Below are 24282 nucleotides of genomic sequence, written 5' to 3' on the forward strand. Positions count from 1 at the left end.
CCTCCATCTCACCGTGCTGTCTGCTTGCAGGTTCCAAGCAGTACAGTGCAGCCATTGCCTTCACACTGGCTCTCTTCTCTCACCTGATAAATCACGTCAATATTCGCCTCCAGGCTGAGCTAGAAGAAGGGGAAAATCCTGTCCCAGCTTTTCAGAGTGATGGCACAGGTAAGAGAACAGAGATGGCAGCCCCCAGGCTGCCTGCCTACAGGGCTGTCTTTTCCCTTTCTCCCCTGGGCATGACTTTTGTAGTGCAGAGGTGTACTGATTCTTTTACTTCTGGTTTGGAATCCCCAAAGAGGGTTGATGTGCTGAGTTGTCTCCACTTGGATGCTCTTTCTAAATATCTGAATCACCACAGGATGGACATGTTGCTTTCTTTGTAAGGAGATTGCTTTCTGTACCCCTTGGCAGCTCATTCATCATCTCTTTATCCCAATCTGAGATTTTATTCTCTGTCTCTGTTTGCTGTTGTTTACTGGCTGCTTTCCTGCTCCACTGAGGAGATGATCTCGGGTAAAACACCTGGGCTGAGGGAGGCAGAAGGGGGAAGAGTGGGGCTGAAGAGACAGGCCTTCTCAGCTTACCTCAATTCTGCTCAGGCAAGGGTGGCTCTTGAATTGCTGGGGGATTTTATTGAGCAGTGACTAAAACTGCTAAACCTTTCCCCTGCAAACAGTCCATTGGCAATACCTCTCTGAATGCAGGGTGAGGGAGTTTCTGGTAAAAGCATCAATGAACGACCCCTCCTCTGCAGGTTTTGAGGCTGTCATGGTGATCCAGGGCTGCTAGAAAGGCTCCATGTATGTTGGTCAGGAAAGGGATTGGTCAGGTCAGTGTAGTTACAGAGCACATGTCCCTGCCCTGCTCACTGGATCACTTGCCTCTTTGACTGTAGACAGTTGGGGAGGCGAGTTCGAATTCAGCTGTGTTCTATTCTGGTTTAGCAGCCTTGAGCACTGAGGGTGCCTGGTAGCAGAGTGGCCCAGCTGGGGCAGTAGGAATCCCAGCTTCCCAGGTGCTTGTAGAAAGTGAATCTTTCTTCTGGGGTTGCTTATTCTGCAGTGGAAGACACTGATGGAAGTGATGGCTGACCTTTGCAGCCCTGGTTCCCTGGATCCAGGGCTGGCCAGCAGCAGCCTGTGGAACACGCTGTGACTTCACCTTTCATTCTCCCTGTAAATGCAGATGACCAGGAGCCACGGGAGCCTGTGAACTCAATTGAGAAGGAAGCCGAAGCGGAGTTGGCCAATCATCAGCCCAGCGAGGAGCAGCGGAAGAACGACTGCAAGAAAAGCAAGAAGTACTCCCGTCTGTCCTGTCTGCGCCGCCGCCGCCACGCCCAGAAGGTGGATGAGAGCGACCTGAGCGAGGGCTTTGACTCTGACTCCAGCCAGAGCTCCATCAAGGGCAGTGATGGCTCAGAGAGTGGCTCAGAGAAGAGTGACGAGGAAGCAGAAGCTGCTTTTGATGTGGAGACAGACTCCGACATGAACAGCCAAGAATCTCGGTCTGACTTAGAGGACATGGAGGATGAACCGGGTGAGGAAGGAAGCAGCCAAGGCAAAAGTGGGCCCAAAGAGGCCTTAAAAAACTGTGTGGATAGCAGTGGGCTGGCAGACTCCAAGAGCCCAAGCATCTCTAAAACTGAAGCTGTGGATCCAGCAGTCAATGGGCCAGCTTCCCTGAGCACTAATGATGCAAGCATAGCCAGTAATCTCCAGGCCATGTCCACCCAGCTGTTCCAGACCAAACGCTGCTTTCGTTTGGCTCCCACGTTCAGCAACATCCTCCTGAAGCCCAACAGTGAGCCACCTGCCTTGAAGGATGGGATAGAGAGCAAGCCATGTGTCAATGGAGATCTGGAGAAGCCCAGCTTGGCAGAGCAAGGTAAGGGCCTTGTTATTGCAATTATGTGTAGAAAACTGCACACTATAGCAGTCTGTCTGCTAAATTTCCCATGATGCAAGCTCTCCTTTGGCTAGGTCTGGAGGAGCAGGTTGCCCAAGTAGTGGGCAGGCCTTGGGTTGGACATTTCTTGACAGAGAAGCTTTACTTTTACTGCCCAGTATGCAGGAATATGTGCACTGAGCAAAGGAAACACCTGTGGCCAGCCAGGGTTACCAGAACTACTACTGTTCTGCAGACTAAATGCTGAGCAGCTGTGATAATCACCGGTTCACAGGGTGAAGGGACTTTAAAGCCCGTGTCATTTCATCCCTTTTTCACTAGGCTGCTCCAAACTGCATCCAACCTGGCCTTAAACACTTCAGGAATGGGGCAGCCACAGCTTCTCTTGGCAACCTGTGCCAGAGCTTCCCCACCCTCACAGGGAGCAATTCTTCTTAATACCACATCTAAATTTACCTTGCTTCGGTTTAAAGCCATTCCCCCTTGTCCCATACAGGACCTTGACAAAGTCCCTCATCAGCTCTCTTGGAGCCTCTTTAGGCCCTGGAAGGGGCTCTGAGGTCTCCCTGGAGCCTTTACTTCTGCAGGCTCAACACCCCCAGCTCTCCCAGCCTGTGTCCAGAGCAGAGGGGCTGCAGCCCCTGGATCATCTCTGTGGCCTCCCTGGACTCACTGCAGCAGCTCCTTGTGCTCCCTGTGCTGGGGCCCCAGAGCTGGAGGCAGCTCTGCAGAGGGATGTCAGCAGGGCAGAGGGGCAGAATCCCCCCCTCACATGCTGCCCATGCTGTTGGGGATGAGCCCAGGACAGTGTTGGATTCCTGGGCTCCCAGTGCACGGCATGCTGAGCTTCTTGGCAATGTCCCATGCCCCCACATCCTTCCCAGGGCTGCTCTCCATCCATTCTCCCCCATCCTGTTTGTGCTTGGGGTTGTCCCGATGCAAGTGCAGCATTTCTCCTTGCCCTTGCTGTTCCTTCTGGGGTTGGCACAGACCCAGCTCTCCAGCCTTTCCAGGTTCCTCTGGTGCCATCCCTTCCCTCCAACATGTGACCCCACCACACAACTCTGTTGTCAGCTAGCTGGCTGAGGATGCACTTGATCTCACTGTCTGTGACACCAGCAAAGATGTTAAAACAAGCCCTGAGGATGCCCCTTGTCACTGCTCTCCACTTGGACATTGAGCTGTTGGCTGCAGCTCTTTGCCCATGACTATCCTGTCAAGTCTTTGTTCACTAAGTGAACATCAAATCCGTGTCTGTCCAGTTAAGAGACAAGGATGTTGTGCAGGACAGTGTCAAATGCTCTGCACAAGCCCAGGTGGATGAGGTCAGTTGCTCTTCCCTCATCCTCCACTGCTGTAACCCCATTGTAGAAAGCCAATGAAGTTTTCAGGCATGATTTGCCATAGTGAAGCCATTTTGGCTCCAGAGGATAATTCCAGCAGGTATTTAAAATTGCATCTTCCCTTTTCCCTTTGTGAAATATCTAATCAGACACTTGCTGTTGCTTGTGGGGCAGGAAGTTGTCCATGAGACGACAGATTATCAGCCCAATGCTCATGTAGAAGTTTGTGTGGAAGATGTGACCCAGATGCATGTGAGAGGTGTGGAGGGTGTCTCTGTGACCCCTCAGATGTGCCTCACTGGCTGTTGCATGCTGAACCCCTGGGAGATGTGCAGCAGGTGGAGCTGCCATGTATCCATTACCACTCCACGTACACAACTGAGTGATATTCTGGGCAAAAACAGCTGGAAAGGGAGATCTGATAAACTACAGGGAATTGTTTGTGTTTCACATAGAACTACATGGGCCTGTTCAGGCTTGTTTTTCATTCCTCCCAGCTTCCCTGGAGCAAGGAAACATTCTACATCCTGCTGCCAAATCCAGCTGGCCTCCAGCACTGGCAAGATTCAGGCTTTGCCTGGGCCAGCATTTGAAGGCACAGTATTAGATCATGTTAGTGTTGACTGGCTCCTGGCACTGCTCCATGGCCACATGAAAGAGATGGGGGTTAAAGGAAGAAACAAATGGGCTTTGGTCTGTTTAACCCTTTCCCTCAGTGATTATCTTGGTGTTGGAGCTCCAGGAATGTGTGGCCACAATACCTTTACAGGTGTAGAAAGTGAGAGATGGAATGAGTTCAGGGTGTACTTTTTAGCTTTGAGCTCCCCTCATGTGTGCTGTATCCAAACTGCTTTTTCATGGTGTAACACTGTCAGTGATGGATTCTGAATAAATCATCTCCTTTCTTGTGATTCTGAGGGTTTATGGGATGCCCACAGCTGTGCTGGTAGGAAGCAATGGTAGCACTTGAAATGAGGGTCTGTAGCAAAATGTGTGGGTGATTTCCACCTTGACCTCAGGTCACTTGTGTCACATGGGATTCCACTGGCAATGGCTTTGAGATCCTCAGCTCTGGAGAGCTAGAAGAGTGTGAAGAATATGTTCAATATTTGAAATTCTCTGACTCACAGGACAGCCCTGCCATTTCCTGCTCTTGCCTGGCTGGAAGCTGGGAGCATGTTGGCCTCAGGGCTCTGTTCCCTGCAAGAACTGCTCTGGGCCTTGTGCTGGCACTGCCCCACTCTGTCAGCGTGGAGGCTGCTGCAGAGGTTAGGCATTGGTCAAACCTTCCTGGGGAGCTTTTAACCCTCTTATCCCAAGGAGAAGGAAATGCAGGGGTGATACACTCTAGTAACAGTACAGGGGACAGGGAGTGGTTTTGTGAGGATGTGTGGAGACACCTGGTATTTCGGCTCAACTGTTACAAGCCTGGTGCTTGTATTAGCAAGCAAGTTCTGACACCAGCAGGGCTTGACATCTCAGGGGGTTTAACAGCTGCCATCTTGTGCTTGCCTTTGTTTTCCAGATGATGTGTCTGACTCTGAAGAAAGCATTTCAAGTAACAAATCCTGCAGAAATGAGCGATCCCTTCAGGAGAAGTTGGAGATTGTGACCAATGAAGGGCTGCTGCTTACTGTCAAGGTGTTCCTGGACTGGCTGAGGACAAACACAGACCTCATCATTATGTGTGCTCAGGTGGGGATGGTGTCAGGGCTCTCTACAAGGTTGTCTCAACTTCCCTGGCCTGGTTGCATCCATGACCCCAGTCCTGGGCAGAGGGTGATGTTATGTCCCCCACCAGCTGAATTAAGCTAATCTGAGCCTAAGAAGGATGGTGAGGTTTATTCTTCAAAAAGTATTCTGAGGGTTGTGAGATGCTGGAAGGCCCAAGCTGCATAGTTGTTGTATACATCTGTCTTGATATTTTCTATGGACTTTTGTGTTCTGTACCTGCAGAGCTCTCAGAGCCTGTGGAACAGGCTGTCTGTGCTCCTGAACCTTCTGCCTTCTGCTGCAGACCTGCAGGAATCAGGTACTGGAGAAAGAAGTGGCAATGCCATGTTTCACCAAGCCTAGTCATCAGTCATTCCCAGGGTGTGTGAGAGCCCAGAGAGGGAGATTTCCTAGTAGCAGCTTTTATAAGCACGATAGGAAGTAAAACATGCATATGTTGGATTTTTCTTTGTTTTGTTTAAACACCATTCCAGTTAAATACTGTCCCATGGTCTTTAGAATCCTATAATCACAGAACATCCTGAGTTGGAAGAGACCCCTCATCTCACTCCAGGATTGAGTTCAACTCCTGGTCCTGACAGGACAGCCCCCAAAATAACACACAAAAATGCTATATTAATGCATTAATGTGGCTGGCAGCATACTGAAACACTGGCACCAGCATGTGAGAATCCATGTCTGGCCAGCAGGAGTGAAATTCACTGCCAGTAGCAGGAGTAAGGCTGGGATTTTGCCATGGTAATCCTGGAGCTCCAGCTGCTCATGATGTGCTCTGTGCCTCTTCAGGGCTGAGCCTGAAGTTCCCAGTGGTTTATGAGAAGCAGAGTTTAAACAGGGTTGCTCATCAGTTGGAATAGGTGGGAAAGCTGTCCCTCCAAACAGGGGATTTCCCAGAGTCCCTTGGCAGATTGTTTGGGAGGGTTGGTCTTTGTATTGTGGGTGGTCTGGTGGTTCCTCCTTAAGCAGGTGCTCACAGAACATGTTTCATTAACACCTCTGCCCCGACTGTTACAGATCATGTGCCTTAAATCATTTCTCCTCTTAGCCCCCTCATCAGTTGTTCTGCTCTCCTCCTTGTCCCTCCTCTCCAGGGCTGGCCCTGTGTGATGAAGTCAAAGACATCCTGAGTGATGCTGAGCTCCCGGACCTGAAGGCCAACCTGCTGCTCCCTGAAGACGTGGCCCTGCGCAATCTCCCCCCTCTGAAAAATGCACACAAGAGGTTTAACTTCGAGCAGGATCGGCCCATTTTCTCTGCAGTCGAGGAGGTGAGTTGGGGTAAATCCTGAAAAAAAACCAGACCTAGATTGTTCTGTTATGTGGTTCCTTTTCCTAGCACTAGAGGCCTGAGCAGAGGTTTATGGAGCAGGTGTGGCAGGGTGCTGCTGATGTTTCCTAAGATTTTCTTGGGTTGAGGAAGCCCCAGACTTGCTGGCACCCCTGAACCTTCTGGCCAGCTGTAGCCTTTCCTGCAGTCTCTGACTTTGGAAGAGATCACAAACATCCATCAGAACTGTGCATTTGATATCAGTTCCTGCCTTTTTCAAAAGTGTGAGCTGCAGGTGGGCACTGCCTCAGGCCATGGTGGCTGCTGACTGCTGCTGCTTCCTTGCAGTCTGTTGTGCGCATCTGCTGCATTCGGAGCTTCGGCCACTTCATTACCCACTTGCAAGGCAGCATCCTGCAGTTCAACTCAGAGCTTGGGATCTTCATCAGCATAGCACAGTCAGAGCAAGACAACTTGTTGCACCAGGCCCAGGCTCAGTTTCACATGGTGAGTTGGTAGAGGTGAATGAATTCTCTGTATTCTCTTTCCTGTAGGTTACTATTAGGTTGTAACTATAATGACAGATCTTTGGGAGGAGATGAAAGTTCTTCTCCTTAAAGATATTCCAGTGTCCCCCTTTTCACTCTGGAAGTGTATTCTAGTGTCAGCTGGTGTGTTTCCTGCTAACTGATATGGAAGTTTGGTTTTGCAACTAGGCTGCAGAGGAAGCTCGTCGGAACAGGCTCATGAGAGACATGGCTCAGCTTCGGCTGCAGGTAGGAGACTCCAGATCCAGCCTGAAAACCAGCAGGGTAGTGGCTGGAATGTCAGAACCTGGGAAGGGAAGGGGGAACTCTCTGCTCCTGTCCCACACAGAGGCAGTAAGTCCATTCTGCATAGATTGAACTGTAGAGTGTCTCAGGTTGGAAGGGATCCCATAAGGATCATGGAGTCCAAGTCCCTGCTCCTCACAGGGTACTTTAAACTGAATGCCCAAAAGTGTAGTCCAGGCACTCCTTGAACTCTGGCAGGCTTGGTGTAACAGCCACTTTCCTGGGGAGCTTGTTTCCCCTCTAGGGGGAACCTTCTTCCCTCTGGGGGAAGAACCTTTTCCTAATGTTCAGCCTGGACTTGCCCTGATGCAGCAATGAAGCTAGAAATGAAATGTACCACTTCCTCATGTCCCATTGCTAGTCACTGGAGAGAGGAAGTCAGCACCTCCTGCTTGCTGACCCCCTCGAGGAAGGTGGTAGGCTGTGATGGAGTGGTCACCTTCAGTCTTCTCTGCCCCAAGCTGAGCAAACTGAGGGACCTCAGCCACTTGAGGCCTTTCACCATCCTGGTTATCATACTCTGGACACTCTCTAATATTTCAATGCCCCTCTTACATCAAGGTGCCTCAAACTGTTCCCAGTACTCAAGGTGGGGCTGCACTGCACAATGCAGAGTGAGATCCTCTTCTCTTGCTGACCCTCTGCTGCATCCAGCCCTCTGTTCTGTGTGCTTGGAGGTTGGAAGGGCCTGGTGGGGCTTTGCAGGGCAAGTCTTGTCCTGTTTGATGGTCTGTTTCAGCATCAATGTGAAGTGAGCATCTTTGCATGTGTATTTTCAGCTGGAGGTGTCTCAGCTGGAGGGCAGTCTCCAGCAGCCCAAGGCACAGTCAGCCATGTCTCCTTACCTGGTTCCTGACACCCAGGCCCTCTGCCAGCACCTGGCTCTTGTCAAGCAGCTGGCCACTAGTGGGAGGTTCATCATCATCATCCCTCGAACAGGTATGGGGACTCCACAGCAGGTAACTGGCGCTGGCTGCCCCCCTGACCCTTCTGTGCTGGGAGCAGGCCCAGGGTGGTGGCTTTCCCTTCTGCTCTTATCCTTCATTTCATCTGGAACAGTTGCAACACCCTTTTGATGTGTTGCTTTTGGGGCCTGTTCTGTGTGTGGCCCATGCTTGGGATTTTGACAGAGTGTGTCAGAAGAGCTGAAAGGAGAGAAGTCCTGTTCCCCCCGTGCCTCTCCTGTGGCAGCTGTGCATTGGACAGTGTTCTGTGGAATGGGGAGTACTTGACACCTCTGGATTAGTTTGCAGAAGTAGAACTGTAAACAAAATGGTTTTGGTTTTTTGCTTTTTGTTCCTGTTAGTTATCGATGGCCTGGACTTCCTGAAAAAGGAGAACGCTGGTGCTAGGGACAGCATTCGGTATCTGGAGGCAGAATTTAAAAAGGGAAACAGGTGAGAGCAGGAGAGGGCTGGGATTTTCCTTTGGTTTTGGAATGGGTGGGCTTTGGGTGGGAGCAGGCAGTGGATCCCTTGGAGCGGAATGAGGAGTGGGCCAAGGAAAAGCCAGACTTCAGGAATGGGAAGGCAGGGAAGGAGCAGATGCAGCAGCTGGCTCTTCAGATGTGTTGGTAGTTGCTGCTCAGCTGTGAAGTGCAGCTGCTTCTGAGCAATGGTGGAGTTGCATCTCTGTTGCTGTATAAACTGGAGCAGTGACCTTTGCCACTGCACTGAGAGTGCTGGAAGAGCTGAATTGTGCCTGGGTGCTCTACAGAAACACAGCTGAAAGGACAAACTGCATCTCTGGGGTCAGTGTCAGGGCTGGTGGGCTTGAGACATGGGGTACTGTGAGCACCATGTGGGAATGGCAGGGAGGTGATGGAAAGGATTCACAGAGGATTCCTTGCATGGACCTTTGGGTGTTACATTTGGGTTGGGGAAGCCCTGCAGCACCCAGAGGAGCTGCTGTGGGGCACTGACTTCAGCCTGTGGAACAGTCTCCATATGAGCTCAGAGACTCTGCTTTCTCCTTAGGTACATTCGTTGCCAGAAAGATGTTGGGAAGAGCTTTGAGAGGCATAAATTGAAGAGACAAGATTTAGATGCCTGGTAAGATTGCAGCATCTGAAGGTGTCTGAGCCAGATTCACAGCAGGCAGGTGGCTTTGGGGAGAGGTGTTAGCACTGGGACCCATTGCAGAGCTTGTTCTATGTGAGTAATGATGAAATTCCTTGGAGATAAGGACAGCCAGCTGTGCATGTTACACAAAGAACTCTGTGCTCAGAAAGGTCTCAGAAAAGTCCTTAATGGGAACAGGAAAGCAGCCTTGTTTTCCATTTATTGTCCTGAGCAGATGTGGTCTTCCTGCTGACCTTCCCCTCTGTTTCTCTGTTCTGTCAGGAATCTCTATAAAATACTGGACAGCTGCAAACAGCTGACAGTGTCCCAGGGCAGTGGGGAGGATGACACCACAGGAATGGTCACCATCATCACGGGCTTCCAGCTGGAGGACCCGAGCTCCTTCTCAGTGCCCATGCAGGTCAGTAGCACTTGTCTGCCTGAGCTGAGCCATTCTGCTTCCTAGCAAAGATATAGTGTGATTGATTGGCAAGAGATGTTTTTAAAATGTTTGGTTATTTTTCCCTTTGGCTAATCCCCAAAGTTTGTTTTCCCCAAAGTTACTTTATATGTTGAGATTCCTTATTCCCTCAAAGCTTCTTGATTTTGTGATACAGAGTATTCTGGGACAGGTGAGACTTTAATTGCATGTCTGTGCAGGCCTCTTGTACCAGAGCAACGAGAATTGGGAGGATTTGGCTTTCCAGCTGTGCCAGGCTGCCAGAGTGTCCCCAGGCTGGGAATGGCAGCTGTCTTGACGGGGCAAGTTAAAAATTAACCACCTGTTTCTCTGTGTTTGCTTGCAGTCTGCCATCCAGGCAGCCGCCAACGCCAGCATAGAGATAAAAAATGTTCTGGAGTTCTACAAGCAGTGGAAAGAGATGGGCTGATGGTCAGAAAGGCATCGGGTTGGTGAACCTTTCTCTCCCCCTCTCGCAACGTGCAGCGTCTGAACGAAGGAAACAACAATCTGGGCGACACTTAAGACACGAAGAAGCAGCAGCAGCAGCAACAGCAACAAAAATACCTACCCAAACGAATTAATAAAACAAAATCCAAAGTGGGCACGCACACTGACACCCTCCACCTGCATCCTGAGCAGACGGCTGTACAGCTCTGATGGCGCCAGCTGCTCTGAGAGAGGCCCCTCGGAATGGCCGGGGCAGAGCTCTGCCCTTCTCCCAGTCGGCAGAGATGGGCGAGAGACAGGCAGTCCTTCATCCCCCTCCTTCCTCCCAAAGCTTGCTTGGCCAGCAGAAGCAGGCTGGTGGTTCAAAGCATGGACTTCACTTCAGCAAAACCAAACCAGTGCAGCAGAAACGGAACCCTCCGGCTTGGGAAAGAAGATCCAAAGAGTGTTTTGCTCTTGTTTGGCAATCTGGGGACAGGAAAGTGGATAGTATTTCTCCCCTCCGCCCCCTCCTTTTGAATTAATTATTTTTCAAGGGTTTTTTCCTTTTAATTTTTAGTTTTTATATATATGAATAATATTAAAAAAAAAAGAAAAAAGAGGAGCTCCTTTGGGGTTTTGGATACTCTTCCAACGTCACAAAGAAAAGGAAACACTCTATTTAAAAGGGGGAAGAAGCTCTTAATTTAATTTTTTTTTTTGTCTTAGAACAAGCATATTTATTTCCTTTCCCAGGCCCCCATGGAGCAGGCTCAGTGCAAAGGGATGTTGGCCTGTGAGGAGGGAGCAGCCCCGTGTTGCACTCCGCTCTCCCTGGGAGCTGCACGCTTCATGAGCAGCACACGCTCCACCACGCTGCTCCAGGGAGGCCACAGGACTCTGCCTCCATCCCCAGCTTCTCCCACTATGCATTAGACCTTGGAGAAAAGGAGGAATCTGGCAAAACTGCTGAAAGAGAGAGAAGAGCCGGGTGGGATTTATACACCATTAAGGCTCAAATGCTTGGCTCGAGCACTGCAACACTGGGATGGAGCAGATGTCTCCAAAGGACCCAAAGCCTCTTTTTCATCTTTTCTTTTTTCCCTTTTTTCCCCAGTAAGTCTTTCAATAGGGTGTGGAGGAGGAAGGAGAATCTCAAAGCCATTATCTTCTGCTGGTTGTTCAATGCACCACTGCTGCAATGCTGTGCTAGAGATGGTGACAGAGCTGGAGCGTTTGTGTCCCCTTTTCTCGCGTCCCTCTGGGCTGGCAGAGGCTGTCCAGGAGCACCGAGCTCACAGACTGCTCCCTGCTTTTGGCATCCCAGCCAGGAGGGCTGATGCTGCCTGCAAGGATGCTGGAAGAGCTGGTTGCCCAGGTGAGCTGGGAGGGATCCTGCAGACCTCCATCCTGGCAGCATCTCACGCAACCTGTGTCTGACACGCTGTCACTCGGCCACTGCTCGCATATGAAGCTGCAGGTTGCTCACAAGGCAGCAGGAGAGGGGCTGGGCAGTCTCTTCATGCTCCTCTTGCCTCTGTGTGCCCACGAACAGATGTCTCCATCCACATGAACCAGCAGCAGCTATGCAAGTACAAACCACTGGAGTCTTCTATCTGTCTGTGTCCTCACTTGGGCCAGCCAGAAACTGCAACAGCCAGAGAGCATAACATGAGAAGCTGAGTCACATCTGTGCAGGCTCTGAGCATGGTGTGTTGTACTGCAGGGGCAGGATGTTCCTTGTTTTCAGGTAAAAACTAAAAATACCAGCACAAGTACCAGAGGACTCATTTCTGTTCCAGTTCCAGCTCCTTCACAGCGCAGCAGAGGGAAATGCCAACCTCCATGGTACAGCTGGTCCATCCCTGGAGGCTGGCTGTGAGGGACAGGGCTTTCCCTGCAGGATCTTCCCTTTTACAGCTTCTCCTGAAACTCACAGTACTTTGCTTGGCTAAGCCAAGAGAAGGTCATATGCAGGACAGCAGGTCAGAGACTCTGGCACACCTTGGGGATCCTTGGAGATCTGAGATGGGTTGTGAAGCTCCCAGTCACTCCTCCCTTCAGTGGTTTTATTTGAAGTTATTTGTTTGTGGAGCTCATTATTTCTGTTCAAAGGGGTGGAAAAAAAGAAGGGAATCTCCTTGTGGGACTGTTCTTGAGGTGAAACCCTCCTTGTCTGGTGGGGGGGCACAGAGAGTTGATGTGCTCTGCTTTTTCCTGCTGCTGAAGAAACCCCCCTGATCCTGGCTGCCGAGCACAGCAGAGGGGTCTGGAGGTCACTGGGTTTGTCCTGAGAGCCTCAGTGTCACCCTTGTGGCTGCATTTGGGGTTGGTGAAGAGAAGCATTGCAGGGCTGTGGTCAAAGCAGTGAGGAGCTGGGGGAAGTCTTCACCTTCACCCTGGCTCGAGCATTCCTTGGGTCCTAGCTGGCTCTTGAGGGGAGAGGAGAGCAGTACAGGTAAAGCAGCAGCCCAGAGGGAATTCCTGTCTTGCTGGTGGCAAGTGTTTCACTTGATGGCAAGTGTTTTCAGTTCTTGCAGCTCCCACAGCTGTGCAGGGTGGCAGCTGGGAGCCAAGTGCTGCACAGCTGGGCAGGCTGAGGAGGAGCTGTGTTCTGAGTCACTGAGGCCTTATGTGGGCACAGGATCCAGTTTAAGAACAAGAGTAAATGAACTCATTTTCTGTAACCAGAGGCAGTGGAGCAGGGAGCCCATGGAGGCTGCTCACAGCTCTCCCTCAGTCACTGCTCTGGTTCTCTGAGGGGCTGGTTTAATGTTCCAAGGTTTTTCATACCTGGAGGGGAGAAAGAAGTCCTCACCATGCAATGGGGAATCCTGACTGCCCCCGTGGCACCTTCCACTCTGGATGGGGAGGGATTGTGACCTTTAAAAAGGACACCTGAAGGGTCCCTATGCTGCCCTCTTCCTGTCCAGAGCACTGTGCTTGAGGACCTGGTGAATGATTTTTGGATTTGCATCCCCAGTCAGAGATGCATGGAGCTGAAAACCTGGGAGGCTCCAGAGTGTGGGAGCAGTGTGGCTGCAGAGCAGCCTTGGGGAGGTGGCATGGAGCGTCCTCCAGCAAGCCTGGCCTTCTGAGGGGGCTCAACACATCATCCCCTGGACTGGGGTAAAGGAAGGCACTTCTCTGCCCCCATGCCAGCACTCAGGATGAGCTGGAGTTTCCTCCCAGAACAGATCTGCTCTGTCCAAGGGCCGCTGCGTTTCTCCCCTGGCATGGTGGCTGCTGCTCAAAGTGGGTCTGGGGGGGGGAAGCAAAGGGGATGGTCTGTGGAAGGCTGTGTGCAGCCTGTGGCTGCTGTGGTGCTGCAGTGGGGGCTCCCTGAGAGCCCCCCACCCTGTGCATCCCTGTCCAAGCCAGAACTGTGAGCTGCCTCATCAGGAGAGCACCAGGCAGGATGGAGACTGCAGGCTCTGGCCGTGGCTCTTCCTGCAGTGCTGCTCCTGCAGCGGCTCCAGGCTTGCCCTGGAGCAGCTGTGAGCCAGTCCAGTAGTGCCTGCTGTGCTGGGAAGGAGAGCAAACAGAAAAACCATCTTGTGGGCTGAAAACAAGAGTTTTCATGTGTTCTGGTGTGTTTCTTGGGTTTGGTTTTTCTCTTCATTACCACCCTGTTGAGCGGTTCGGGGTTTTTGGGGTGACCCCATGCTGGGAGGACACAGGTCTGTGGTGGCTGAGGCTGGCTGGGCTGTCCCCAAACCATGGTGGACACAGTCACTGGTGCTTGTTGGGCTTCTGCTCCATGGTTTCATGGGCTGTTCCAAGCAGCTCCTCTGCTCCCATCCTTGCTTGGCTTGAGGCCACCCGCAATGCCTCGGATTTTGTCTCGCATCTTCAATTTCGGGCTCTTTTCCTTCTGGGTGTGCAGCAGCACTGGCCAGGGCAGGGACAGGGCAGGCTGGCACAGGGGTTGTGTTGCTGGCCTTGCCACTGGCACTGAGGGGATGTAGGTTGGAGGCGAGGGACAATCACCTCTCCTCAGCCCTCGTGTGGCACACGGGCTTGCAGAGCCAGGGAGGATCGAGGGGACATGGGGCCCAGCTGGGCGAGGAGGGGCTGGGGCTCCCAGCACATGTCTGACCATGGTCTGAGCACAGCAACTGGCTTAATAAAATACCAGATGTTTGTACTGCGTGTCCTGTGGTCATTCCCAGCCCATCCCGCCTTTCCTGAGCAGCCCAGGGGCTGAGTGCATTTCCCATCTGTAAATCCACCCAAATATGCTTTGCTGAGCAGACTTTTCAGTAAGGAAGTGCAGGTGGGTCCTTCCTTAGCCCTGTGATGAGAATAGCATTTCCCGTGGCTCCTCTGTGACTGGGGATGACTTCATCCTCTTGCTGGGACTGTGCTGCCACAGGAGCACCCCTGACCCTGCACGAGGACCTGGGCTAGCTCATCAGGGCCTTTGCAGCTCACTTTTAATGGGGAAAGGGGGTGGAGAAGTGGGAGACAGGAAAAGTATAAATTTTTTTTAGTGTCCATTCAAGTGTCCATTCAAGACAGTGGGAGAGGGTGGGCTGGGGGCTTCAGGCTGGAAATTGGGCTGTGCAAGGGTCCCACCGTGCCCTGGTGCCAAGGGAGAGAAAATAAATGAATATTCCTGCCCTGAATTCATTGCTGTCAGAGCTCCCCGATCTGCCTCCCCTGGTGAATTGCCATAATTTTGTCTCCCTCTTGGGTTCTTTGGAGGCTGCCACCAGCAGGAAGGTCAGAGAGGGGGATGTTAAAAGGGAATCCAGCTCCAGTCCCCAGTAGGGAAAGGGGCTGGGGGTGAGACCTGCCCTGCCCCAGGGCTGGGCTGGCAGAAGGGGACTGTCACTGCCCTGGAGCAGGGCTGGGAATGCTTTTTCCTGCTGGGAAGGGCCGTGCCAAGAGGCTGCCAGCCCTGTACCAAACCCTGAGCCTCCATTGCTGGTCCGTGCAGGATGGTGCTGCTGCAGGGGGTCCGTGGGTGGAGGTTTGTCCCACAGCCCTTGCATGGGAACTGACTGAGGTGAAATTGAAGCAGGAAAAGGCCACAACTCTGGTCAACTCCTGGTCCTGCTCCTTGCGGAGTTGAATCCTCCAGGACCCCCAGGAGCTGCTGTCTCCACCTTTTCTGCCTGTTCCCCTCCTTTCCTGTGCCTCTGCTTCCCACTCCTGGTACAGACATGTCATCCTCTGCCTTGAACATCCCCCTGCCTGGGTTTGCTGTGCCTCGTGGGTTATCTTGGAGGGACTGCTCAGCACCAGGGTCTGCATCCCAGTGTGGAGACCCCAACCCCTCCCTTTGGCCTCCTGCCAACACCCCTGGGGACAGGGGACTTCCCCTTGGCTGGGGCCACCAAAGCAGCAGAGCCCTAGTGTGGGCCAGCGTTCACCTCGGGCTCCTTGGGCAGGCACATGGGGTTTTTGAGCTGCTCATGCTGTGCCCAGCACACAATTCCTCTGGGGATCAATAAATCCCCAAAAATTGCAGGTTTGGAAAGAATCCATCCTGCTCCCAGCTCAGTCCTCTGTGCCCCGAGCTCCATCCAGCTGCAGCCTGGACCTTCTGCTGGCATTTGCCCCATGGGCTGAGCTGGAGCCACTGCCAACCCTGCTGCTGCCAGGTCAGTTTTGTTTCCCCAAATTTGCTTTCTCTCCTTCTTCCCTCCGGGATCTCCTCTGGTGGGACCCTGCAGTGTGACCCGATGGGTGTTTGAGGCCCCGTGCATGGACCTGCCTTTGTCACCTCCCCTGGCTCTCCCAGCTTGGTGGCATTTAAAGCCTGCTGCCCCGAGCTGCCTTGCATTGGCCCCCCCAGCTGGAGCCTCCCGTGTGCCCCATGCACAGTCAGGGTCGTGTCTCACTGGGAATTTGGGGGGATCTCTGCCAAACAAGGCTGTGGCAGGGCCGGGGATGTGTCCAGCACAGAGCTGCAGAGGCAGGGAGGGGGAGCTGCCAGAGAGGGGCCCAGAATGGAGCAAGGGCAGGACTGAGACCCCCAGCCCGAGGCAGGGGTGAGGGGTGGGCTCTGCAGGGCAGCTGCAGGTGGCCCACATGGCCACCACACCACCAGCGCTTCTCACCAGCACTGCTCTGCCTCCTGCTCAGTGCAGAGCAGCAGGGAGCTTGTCCAGACGCTTTTGGATAATTTTGGGTTTTCCATCCTCTCACTGTGTGAGTTTTGGGCTGATGGGATGTTTCCAGCACCCTCGTGCTGCTGAGCTGCTCTCCCTGTTGCCCCAACTCCCCCAGTGCCCAGTCCAACATCCTTCATCAGGCCCAAGCTGGGGCCTGGGGGCTGCAGGGTGTCTCTGGAGGCTTTTTCCTCTGCAACACCACCCTGCTCCTCTGTCTGGTGAGTCAGGGGGGCCCAGGGCTAGGTTAGGTGCCCCCACCACCCTGGTGCCAGGGGGCTTCCAGAGGTTCTCCCTGGTTCTCCCCACCTCCCCACAGCTCCTCTGCTGCTGCTGCTGGGGCTGTGCCTGGAGTGAAGCTGAGTTCAGCTGCTGCCACCACCCACCACCTCCTCTTTGCACTGCTCACCAACTTCCCCTTCCCAACCCCTGCCCCAGAGCCTTGTGCTGCTCTGGCTGCATCCCTGAGCCCCCAGTGCCCCCCCAGTGCCACCGCGGTCCCCTGTCCCCAGAGCAGCCCTTGCAGCAGGAGCTGCAGCCGTGGGTGACAGCCTCGGCCTGGCAGGACACAGCCACCAGCATTCCCACATCTGTTCTGTGCTGGGCACCCCCTTGCAGCTGCAGGATCCTCTGTGACACGTGCAGGTGCCAGGCTTGGCTGTGGCGCCACCGGAGCCCCACCAAGATCCCGAGCCCCTTTGGCACTGCCTCGTGGGCAGCGCTGCCATCAGCGGTGCCTTCCCTGTGGCCTTGCCCCAGCCCCGGGTGGCTCTGGCAGCTCCCCAGGCGTTCCTGCCTGGCACTGGGCACCAGAGGGGCCCGTGTGAGGGGCTGGGTAGCAGAGCCTGGCAGCACCCGGCATCCTGGCAGCCTCTCTGGGGTGCTCTTGGGTGTCCTGCAGTGTCCCTGTCCTGCAGTGTCCCTGTCCTGCAGTGTCCCTCTCCCAACTCCCTCTGCACCCAGCCTGTGCAAACCAGCAGTGATTCCATGAATTTGGGGTCCCCACATAGGACCCAGCAGTGTAAGTGTGCATGTGTCAAGGTTAATGAGTAATGAAGGTGGTTTGTGATGAAATTCCCGGGCAGGGACACATGGAGCAGCCCTGCTTCTCCCCAGTAACCCCACACTTGGCAGCTTCAAGTTAAACTGGAATGATGATGGGGCAGCTCTGGGCTCCTCGCTGCTGGGAGCAGGACCTGGGGCTGGTAGCACCTCTCCTCCTTGGAGCCTGGGGGGCACAGGAGGGAAGCCAGGAGGCTCAGCTGGGTGCGGTGGGGTGACATGGGGCACATCCCCTGATCCTCCCGCCCACCCTCGCCCCGGGCTTGGGGAGGAACTGGCTCTACCGTTTGCATTTATTTCTTTCCAGGGCTAACAGAAAGGGTGGGAGGGTGCAGGTGTAGGGGGGGGAAGGACTGACGGGGGTTTCTGGAGCTCAGCCCCCGCCCCAAGCGGGGCTGGGGCTACACGAGCCCGTAGTAGCGCCGATAGGCTTCCTGCAGCCCGATCTGGTCCGCCAGCTCGTCGCAGTCGGGGTTGAGCTCGCACACCTCGCGCTTGGCCTCCAGCGGGTCCGGCGGGGCTCCGGGGCCGCTGCTGGGGACAAACGGGGCACCCAGGGGGTCTGGGGGGTCCTGGGGAGGGGCTGAGCCGCAAACCTCCCCCAGCCGGGGGCCGCGATCCTCACCTGCCATAGCCAACATTGCGCTTCTGCCTCTGCACCACCTCGGCGCTGGCGCGTCTGGAGACAAAGGCTGCAGGGACAGCGGGGGCTCAGGGGGGCCGTGTCCCCTGTCCCCGGGGTGGTGCCCCCTGTCCCCAGAGCCGTGCCCCCTGTCCCCGGGGTGGTGCCCCCTGTCCCCAGGACCGTGTCCCCTGTCCCCAGGACCGTGTCCCCTGTCCCCGGGGTGGTGCCCCCTGTCCCCAGGGTAGTGCCCCCTGTCCCCAGGACCGCGTCCCCTGTCCCCGGGGTGGTGCCCCCTGTCCCCATGACCGTGTCCCCCGTCCCCGGGGCCGTGGGGCCGGGCAGCCGCGGTCACTCACCTCCGGAGATGGGCGAGTCCTTGGTGCTGGCAGAGCCATCGGCAGCTGCGGGTGACACGGAGGGGTGGGTGGGCTCAGAATGGCCCCATGTGGGCTCTGCTCTCACCCCACTCCTTTTGGAGCTCACATCCTTCCCCGAGACCCCTCAGTCTGCTGAAGGATATCCTGGTCCCTATCTCCCCGTTGCAAGGCTCAGCAGTTTTCCCAGTCCCTTTGCTCCCTCCAGGGCCCTTCCCAGAGCACAGAGTCACCCCCAGGGCACAGAGTCACCCCCAGTGTCCCCACCAGCCCTGGACTCCCCCGTACCTCTGCGGCAGAGGCCAAGGGTGAGCAGGGCCAAGAGGGTGAGCAGGACCAGGGACTTCATGGTGCCTCCCTGTGCTGGGCTGAGCGCAGCCCTGGCTCCCTGGGTGTCTTTATAGGCTCCTGTGGCCCTGGCGAGGGGGGCACGGCCTCACCAGGGTTATTTCCAGCACATCCGCCACGGCCGGAGCTGCTGGCAGAGGTGGCAATTGTGGTTTGGGATGAACTTGGTCCCCTGTGCCCAGCCAGAGCCCACAAAGGGAGGGAGAAGTGGCCCCAGGCCAGGGGGGATTTGTTGGTGGGCCCAGCCCTGCCAGCCTGGCAGTGCCCAGTCCCCACTGGAAGGGGTGGGGGGCACTGGGGGCTCCCCACTGCTGCATCCCAGAATCATCTTCTGCGACACAGCGAGACTTTCCTGCCAAACCCTTGGGGTTTTCCTCCATGTGCAGGGCCAGAGGGAAGTTGCTGGCCCACTTTTGGGGGAGCAGAAGGTGCTGCCTTTGGGCACTGTCACACTGTGCCCTGGGGAGGGTGAGCAGGTGCCCGTGCCTTGCTCTCTGCACAGCTCCTCCCTGCCACATGCCAGGGGCAGATGCTGCATGGCCAGGGCACTCAGAGCCCCTGAATAACATTCCTCTTTGACATCCTGACCACTTTTTGATCCTGTAAATCCCAGCCCTGTCTTGGGAAGCGGAACTGGAGGCTTTGGGGCAGAGGGCAGACAGAACTGCTGAAGCAGAGCCTTTGTCAGACAAACCCATAAAGTACAGAGTACGTGGGCCAAGAGCACAGCAGGAGCCAAGCTGGGAACAACAGCCCCGGTTTATTGAGATTCCAGCACAGTGAGGGGAGGCAGAGGGGAAATGCTGCAGCCCTAATTGCTGACAGAGGCTGGGGTGTGGTGCAGCAGCCACTGCCCCTCCCCAGGCGGGCACAGGGAGCTGTGCCCTCAGGGCCGGCTGCACTCAGAACCTCTCAGTCCTCAGCAGGGGCAGGGGGACTCTCCTCCCTCCCTGGCCAGCCCCAGGACAGCCTGGCCATGCTGGGGCCCTGCCAGGGAGATCCCTTGGCTTCCCCAGCCCACAAACAGGAGAGGCAGGAACAGACAGCTCCGGGTGGGGAAAACCAGTCTGGCTCTAGAAGGTTCCACAGGAAGAACATCAAAACCCTGTGCTACAAACCCACAAAGCGGAGGCAGGGCTGTTCCAACCTCTGCACAGATCCCTGGATACCTCAGGCTGCTGGGAGGGAACCGGGGCTAGAAAATAACTGGGAGAACAGAATGAATGGGAACGAGGAACTTGGGGCAGCAGCTGCTGCCACATCTGCAAGGGCAGAGGTCTGAACACAGGCAGACTGTGAATGAACCTGCAAGCACAGGCAGGAGCCTTGGCTGTGACCCACTTGTGGGCTCCTCAGGCCTGGGCACAGCCTGGCCTGGGGCTTAAGGCACTGAATTTTGTCTAACACACAGCTAAAACAGCTACAAACCCCCAAATGTGGCTTTGGAAATCAGGCCTGTCCCAGCACTGAGTGGAGCAGATGAGAGCACAGACACCCTTTGTGACACCCCTCTGTCTAGCTGAGTAGGAAACAGGGAATTGTCATCCATTTCCAAATATCCCAATGGTTTTGTTTCTTTTCTTTTGCTGGTGATTATTTTCGGTTTTTTTGGATCAAACTGTGCCAGTCCAGCAGCTGTTTCAGTCCCTCTGAAGTCTCCAGTGGCCTGATGGGGTAATTCTCAGTTTGGGTTCTGCACACACCTTGTCCTATCAGTGCTTTAGGATGATGAACTGTCTCAGCAGAGCCTGTGGGACATCACTGGGGCTCCTGGAATGTCATGATGAGTTCTCGTTGCTCCTTACTGATTGCCTGGAAGGAACACAACCCACAGACCTCAGCATGATGCTTCTCCCACTCTGCCACACTCAGGGTGGAATGTGTGGCACACACTGCTGTCCCCTGCAGGCACAGAACACAACCCCCTCCCCTCCCCTGGGACCACTCCACACCCCACCCACTGCACAGGGCACCTGAGACCTCCAGACACAATGTCCACACCTAAAGCTCCAGCAGGACTGGGCTGCTGGGGAGGTCCTGGAGGAGTGCAGGGTTTGAAAGTCATTCCAGCCCCCACTGAGCCCTGGTGCAGCAGGTGCTGCGAGGAGGAGGCTGGGTTGGGTTGGGCTGGTCTGGGTTGGGTTGGTTTGCTCAGGGTTGGTTTGGTTTGTTTTGGGTTGGGTTGGTCTGGTTTGGATTGGGTTGGTGTGGTTTGGATTGGGTTGGTGTGGTTAGGGTTGGGTTCGTCTGGTTTGGGTTGGTCTGGATTGGGTTGGGTTGGTCTGGTTTGGGTTGGGTTTGTCTGGTTTGGGTTGGTCTGGTCTGGTTTGGGTTGGTGTGGTTAGGGTTGGGTTGGTTTGGTCTGGTTTGGGTTGGGTTGGTTTGGTCTGGTTTGGGTTGGGTTGGTCTGGTTTGGGTTGGTTTGGTTGTGTTGGGTTGGTCTGGGTTGGGTTGGTCTGGTCTGGTTTGGGTTGGTCTGGTTGTGTTGGGTTGGTCTGGTCTGGGTTGGTCTGGTTTGGGTTGGTTTGGTTGTGTTGGGTTGGTCTGGATTGGGTTGGGTTGGGTTGGTCTGGTTTGGGTTGGTCTGGGTTGGTCTGGTCTGGTTTGAGTTGGTCTGGTTTGGGTTGGTCTGGTTTGGGTTGGGTTGGTCTGGTCTGGTTTGGGTTGGGTTGTGTTGGGTTGGTCTGGTTTGGGTTGGTCTGGTTTGGGTTGGGTTGGGTTGTGTTGGTCTGGTTTGGGTTGGTTTGGTTGTGTTGGGTTGGTCTGGGTTGGTCTGGTTTGGGTTGGTCTGGTTTGGGTTGATCTGGTCTGGTTTGGGTTGGTCTGGTTTGGGTTGATCTGGTCTGGTTTGGGTTGGTTTGGTTGTGTTGGGTTGGTCTGGTTTGGGTTGGTCTGGTTTGGGTTGGCTTGGCCTGGCTTTGTGGGCTCTGTTTTACCTGCCAGGCCTGCTGGCGAGCCTGGATCAGCTGCTGCAGCTCTGCAATGCTGTCCCTCCCCGCGAGCACGGCCTGGGCCAGGCTGCTGCTCCTCTCCCGCCTCTCCTGCAGCGCCCGGTGCAGGTGCGCGCGGTGCCGCAGCAGGAACGGCGCCAGGGCGCCGCGCACGTCCCGCGCCGGGACCCCGCTGGGCCGCCTGCAACGGAGCACAGCAGCCACAGCACCTGCCTGCCGTGGGGCAGCTGAAAATCAGCCCTCAGACACAGCAGAGCCATGAGATTGGTCAGCAGGGAAGTTATAGGAGGAGAAGAAAGGACAAAGAGAGGAATGGTCTGTGTGTTAACAGAGCACTGCGCCTGAACTTCTGTAACCTGGGAGGCTCCAGAGTGTGGGAGCAGTGGGGCTGCAGAGCAGCCTTGGGGAGGTGGCATGGAGCGTCCTCCAGCAAGCCTGGCCTTCTGAGGGGGCTCAACACATCATTCCCTGGACTGGGGTAAAGGAAGGCACTTCTCTGCCCCCATGCCAGCACTCAGGATGAGCTGGAGTTTCCTCCCAGAACAGATCTGCTCTGTCCAAGGGCCGCTGCGTCTACTTGGCTAGAATAACTCCCTAAGCTAAAGAAAAGTTTATCTGGCAATATATTAGGAAGTTCTAAGCTTAATAATGGAGCTCTGTGCATTGTGTTTGAAGGCTCACAAGCAGGTATTGTATTTGAAATAAGCAAGCATTGTTTAACCAAAGGTACCTGTGCTTATAGTGGTTGGATGGAACTACTGTCAGTGTGCTTTTGCTTTGTGTGATTGGTCAAAAATCTTTTAAAGTGAGGTGTAACACTGAGTTCTTCGTCTGCTGCCTGGGATATGAGCTGCTGGCATCTTCCCATTGTCATATCCATGTAATGAGACTGATGCTGGAAAATACAACAGCTCAAGCAGCAGTCCAGCCCCGTTTGTGATTTGTGCACAGACCAGAGACACTGCCCAGCACTGGTCCCACAGAGCTGCTGAACTGCTGCCAGGTGGGATCAGCTCCGTGGCTCCCACAGTTTCCTCTGGCACAGGGAACCCAGCACAGCCAGAGTGGGGACCCCAGAGCAGAGCCCCAGGGGAGGGCACAGGGAGCTCTTCCCCAAGGCTTGGAACAGGCAGGATGTCCTCACCCCCTCAGCACAGACACACAAAATCTTGTGTTTCTGGTCACAGTCCCCAGTCTGTCTCCAGTGTCTGCTGAGGCCCTGAGCACGGGGAGGGACACAAAGAGCACTCAGGGGGACTCTGCTGTTGGACAGGTGCTGTGCCCAAAACATCCCCTCAGCCCTCTGGATTGTCCCCCCAGCTCAGTGGCCCTGACCTCCCTGCACTAAGGAAGTGAGTGGAAGTGGACACGGGACCCAGAGAAGCACAGATTAAACTGATTTTTGTGTGTTTTAGGCTCAGTGACACTGCTGTAAAGACACAGCAGCTTTCAGACCCTCCCTTGCAGCACGAGGCCAACAGGACACCCAAACACAGCCCTGGAAGTGCCTGGTGCCCTTGCAGGAACACCACCCCACCCCAGCCATCCATACCACGCTGGCTCTTCCCGGTCCTTTGCCTCCTCCACGATCTTATCCAGTAAACTGAAGAGTCCCTCCAGATTCCCTTCATTTTGCACCTCCTGGATCTCCTCCTGTGAAGGAAGGACATGAGGTGAACAAACACATGCACCACTCTGCTTCTGAGCCTTGGCTGGTCATGGAATCAGGGAATTGTTTGGGTTCAAAGGGACATTAAAGCACATCTTGTTCCACCTTCCACTATCCCAGGTTGCTCCAAGCCTGGTCCAACCTGGCCTTAAATTCTGGGTAACCTGTGCCAGGGCCTCAGCACCCTCACAGGGAAGAATTCCTTCCCAACATCCCATCTAACCCTGCCTCCTGGCAGTGGGAAGCCATTTCCCTTGTCCTGTCACTCCATCCTTTATCCAAGGTCCTTCTGGCTTTATCCTGGATGAAGAGCCTGGAATCCTGGATGATGAACACCCTGGGAATCACCATCTCTGAGGGCATTGAACAGATGTGTGGATGTGGCACTGAGGGACACGGTTCAGTGGACTCCAAAGTCCCAGTGGTGTTTTCCTGAACGACCCTACAGCTTTTTCTGGGGAAGGCAGAACTCTGGAGAGCAGCCTCAGCTTTCTGCTTTACATTCAGGAAACGTATTTGCTACCCTTAATATCAACCTGTTCGGCACTTTTCCACCGGGCTTTGAACCCCCTTTTGGACACCCCAAGCCCCTCCGCAGCCCCCCAAGCCCCGGGTGGCTGCCCCGCTCACCTTGATGGACGCCTGGAGCTGGGAGATGAACTGATCGTAGATGCTGCGGGTCAGCTGCGGCTGCAGCTTGTAGAAGCAGCGGTAACAGCTGACAAACCTCTGGTAGCTGCAAGGAGGGCAGGATCAGGACGAGGCCCAGAGCTGGGTCCGGGACTGCTCCCGGGGATCCGGTGGGCCCAGAGTCACGGCACGGTTGGGACCCGGCTCAGGGCTCCCTCCCCGCTCCCGCCTCACCTCCCGGCGGCCACCAGTTTCTCCAGGAACGTGTCCACCACGGTGCTGAACACCTCGGCGCGCCCCGGGGCAGCTGCCGGGGCCGGGCCGTCCCCGCCATCGGCCCCGCCGCCCTCGGCCCCTCCCGCGCCGCCATCGCCGCCCGCCGCCGCCATGGCCCGGCGCGCGCGCCGCCGCCGCCGCCCATTGGCCGGGGCGCCGGGCCCCGCCCCCAACGGCCGCCAGCGCGGGAAC

General features: G+C 55.0%; 3 protein-coding genes across 4 annotated transcripts in view; 1 reads left to right on the forward strand and 2 right to left on the reverse strand.

The window, feature by feature from the left end:
- Window positions 1–14168, forward strand: part of SMG5 (SMG5 nonsense mediated mRNA decay factor) — a 30380-nt gene extending 16212 nt beyond the window's left edge. The window contains exons 11-22 of the mRNA XM_084223372.1: window positions 31–168; window positions 1189–1890; window positions 4780–4949; window positions 5211–5286; window positions 6080–6255; window positions 6603–6761; window positions 6971–7030; window positions 7867–8026; window positions 8394–8484; window positions 9064–9138; window positions 9430–9568; window positions 9954–14168. Coding sequence (XP_084079498.1) covers window positions 31–168; window positions 1189–1890; window positions 4780–4949; window positions 5211–5286; window positions 6080–6255; window positions 6603–6761; window positions 6971–7030; window positions 7867–8026; window positions 8394–8484; window positions 9064–9138; window positions 9430–9568; window positions 9954–10037 — 2030 coding nt within the window. The 3' untranslated portion in view covers window positions 10038–14168. The remainder of the gene's footprint in view (window positions 1–30; window positions 169–1188; window positions 1891–4779; window positions 4950–5210; window positions 5287–6079; window positions 6256–6602; window positions 6762–6970; window positions 7031–7866; window positions 8027–8393; window positions 8485–9063; window positions 9139–9429; window positions 9569–9953) is intronic.
- A 3412-nt stretch (window positions 14169–17580) lies between these two features.
- On the reverse strand, window positions 17581–18601 carry BGLAP (bone gamma-carboxyglutamate protein). Of its 2 annotated transcripts, XM_084223297.1 has the most exons (4): window positions 18505–18595; window positions 18199–18243; window positions 17843–17909; window positions 17581–17751 (listed from the first exon to the last, which is right to left on the reverse strand). In XM_084223297.1, exons 1-4 carry the CDS (start codon window positions 18563–18565, stop codon window positions 17619–17621), a joined length of 306 nt encoding a protein of 101 aa, XP_084079423.1. In that variant the 5' UTR covers window positions 18566–18595; the 3' UTR covers window positions 17581–17618. The 2 variants fall into 2 exon arrangements, with proteins under 2 accessions (XP_084079423.1, XP_084079422.1); XM_084223296.1 differs by having other exon boundaries at window positions 17581–17909; window positions 18505–18601.
- Window positions 18602–19341: 740 nt separating this feature from the next.
- PMF1 (polyamine modulated factor 1) lies at window positions 19342–24235 on the reverse strand (the record flags this gene model as incomplete). Its single annotated transcript, XM_084222999.1, is given in 6 exon segments — window positions 19342–20376; window positions 21501–21696; window positions 23068–23168; window positions 23815–23920; window positions 24049–24214; window positions 24217–24235. Coding segments are annotated over 6 exon segments (642 nt in total). The 3' UTR covers window positions 19342–20322.
- Window positions 24236–24282: the final 47 nt, after the last annotated feature.

Source organism: Fringilla coelebs (genome assembly GCF_963513975.1).
Source record: "Fringilla coelebs genome assembly, chromosome: 29".
Classification (NCBI taxonomy): domain Eukaryota; kingdom Metazoa; phylum Chordata; class Aves; order Passeriformes; family Fringillidae; genus Fringilla; species Fringilla coelebs.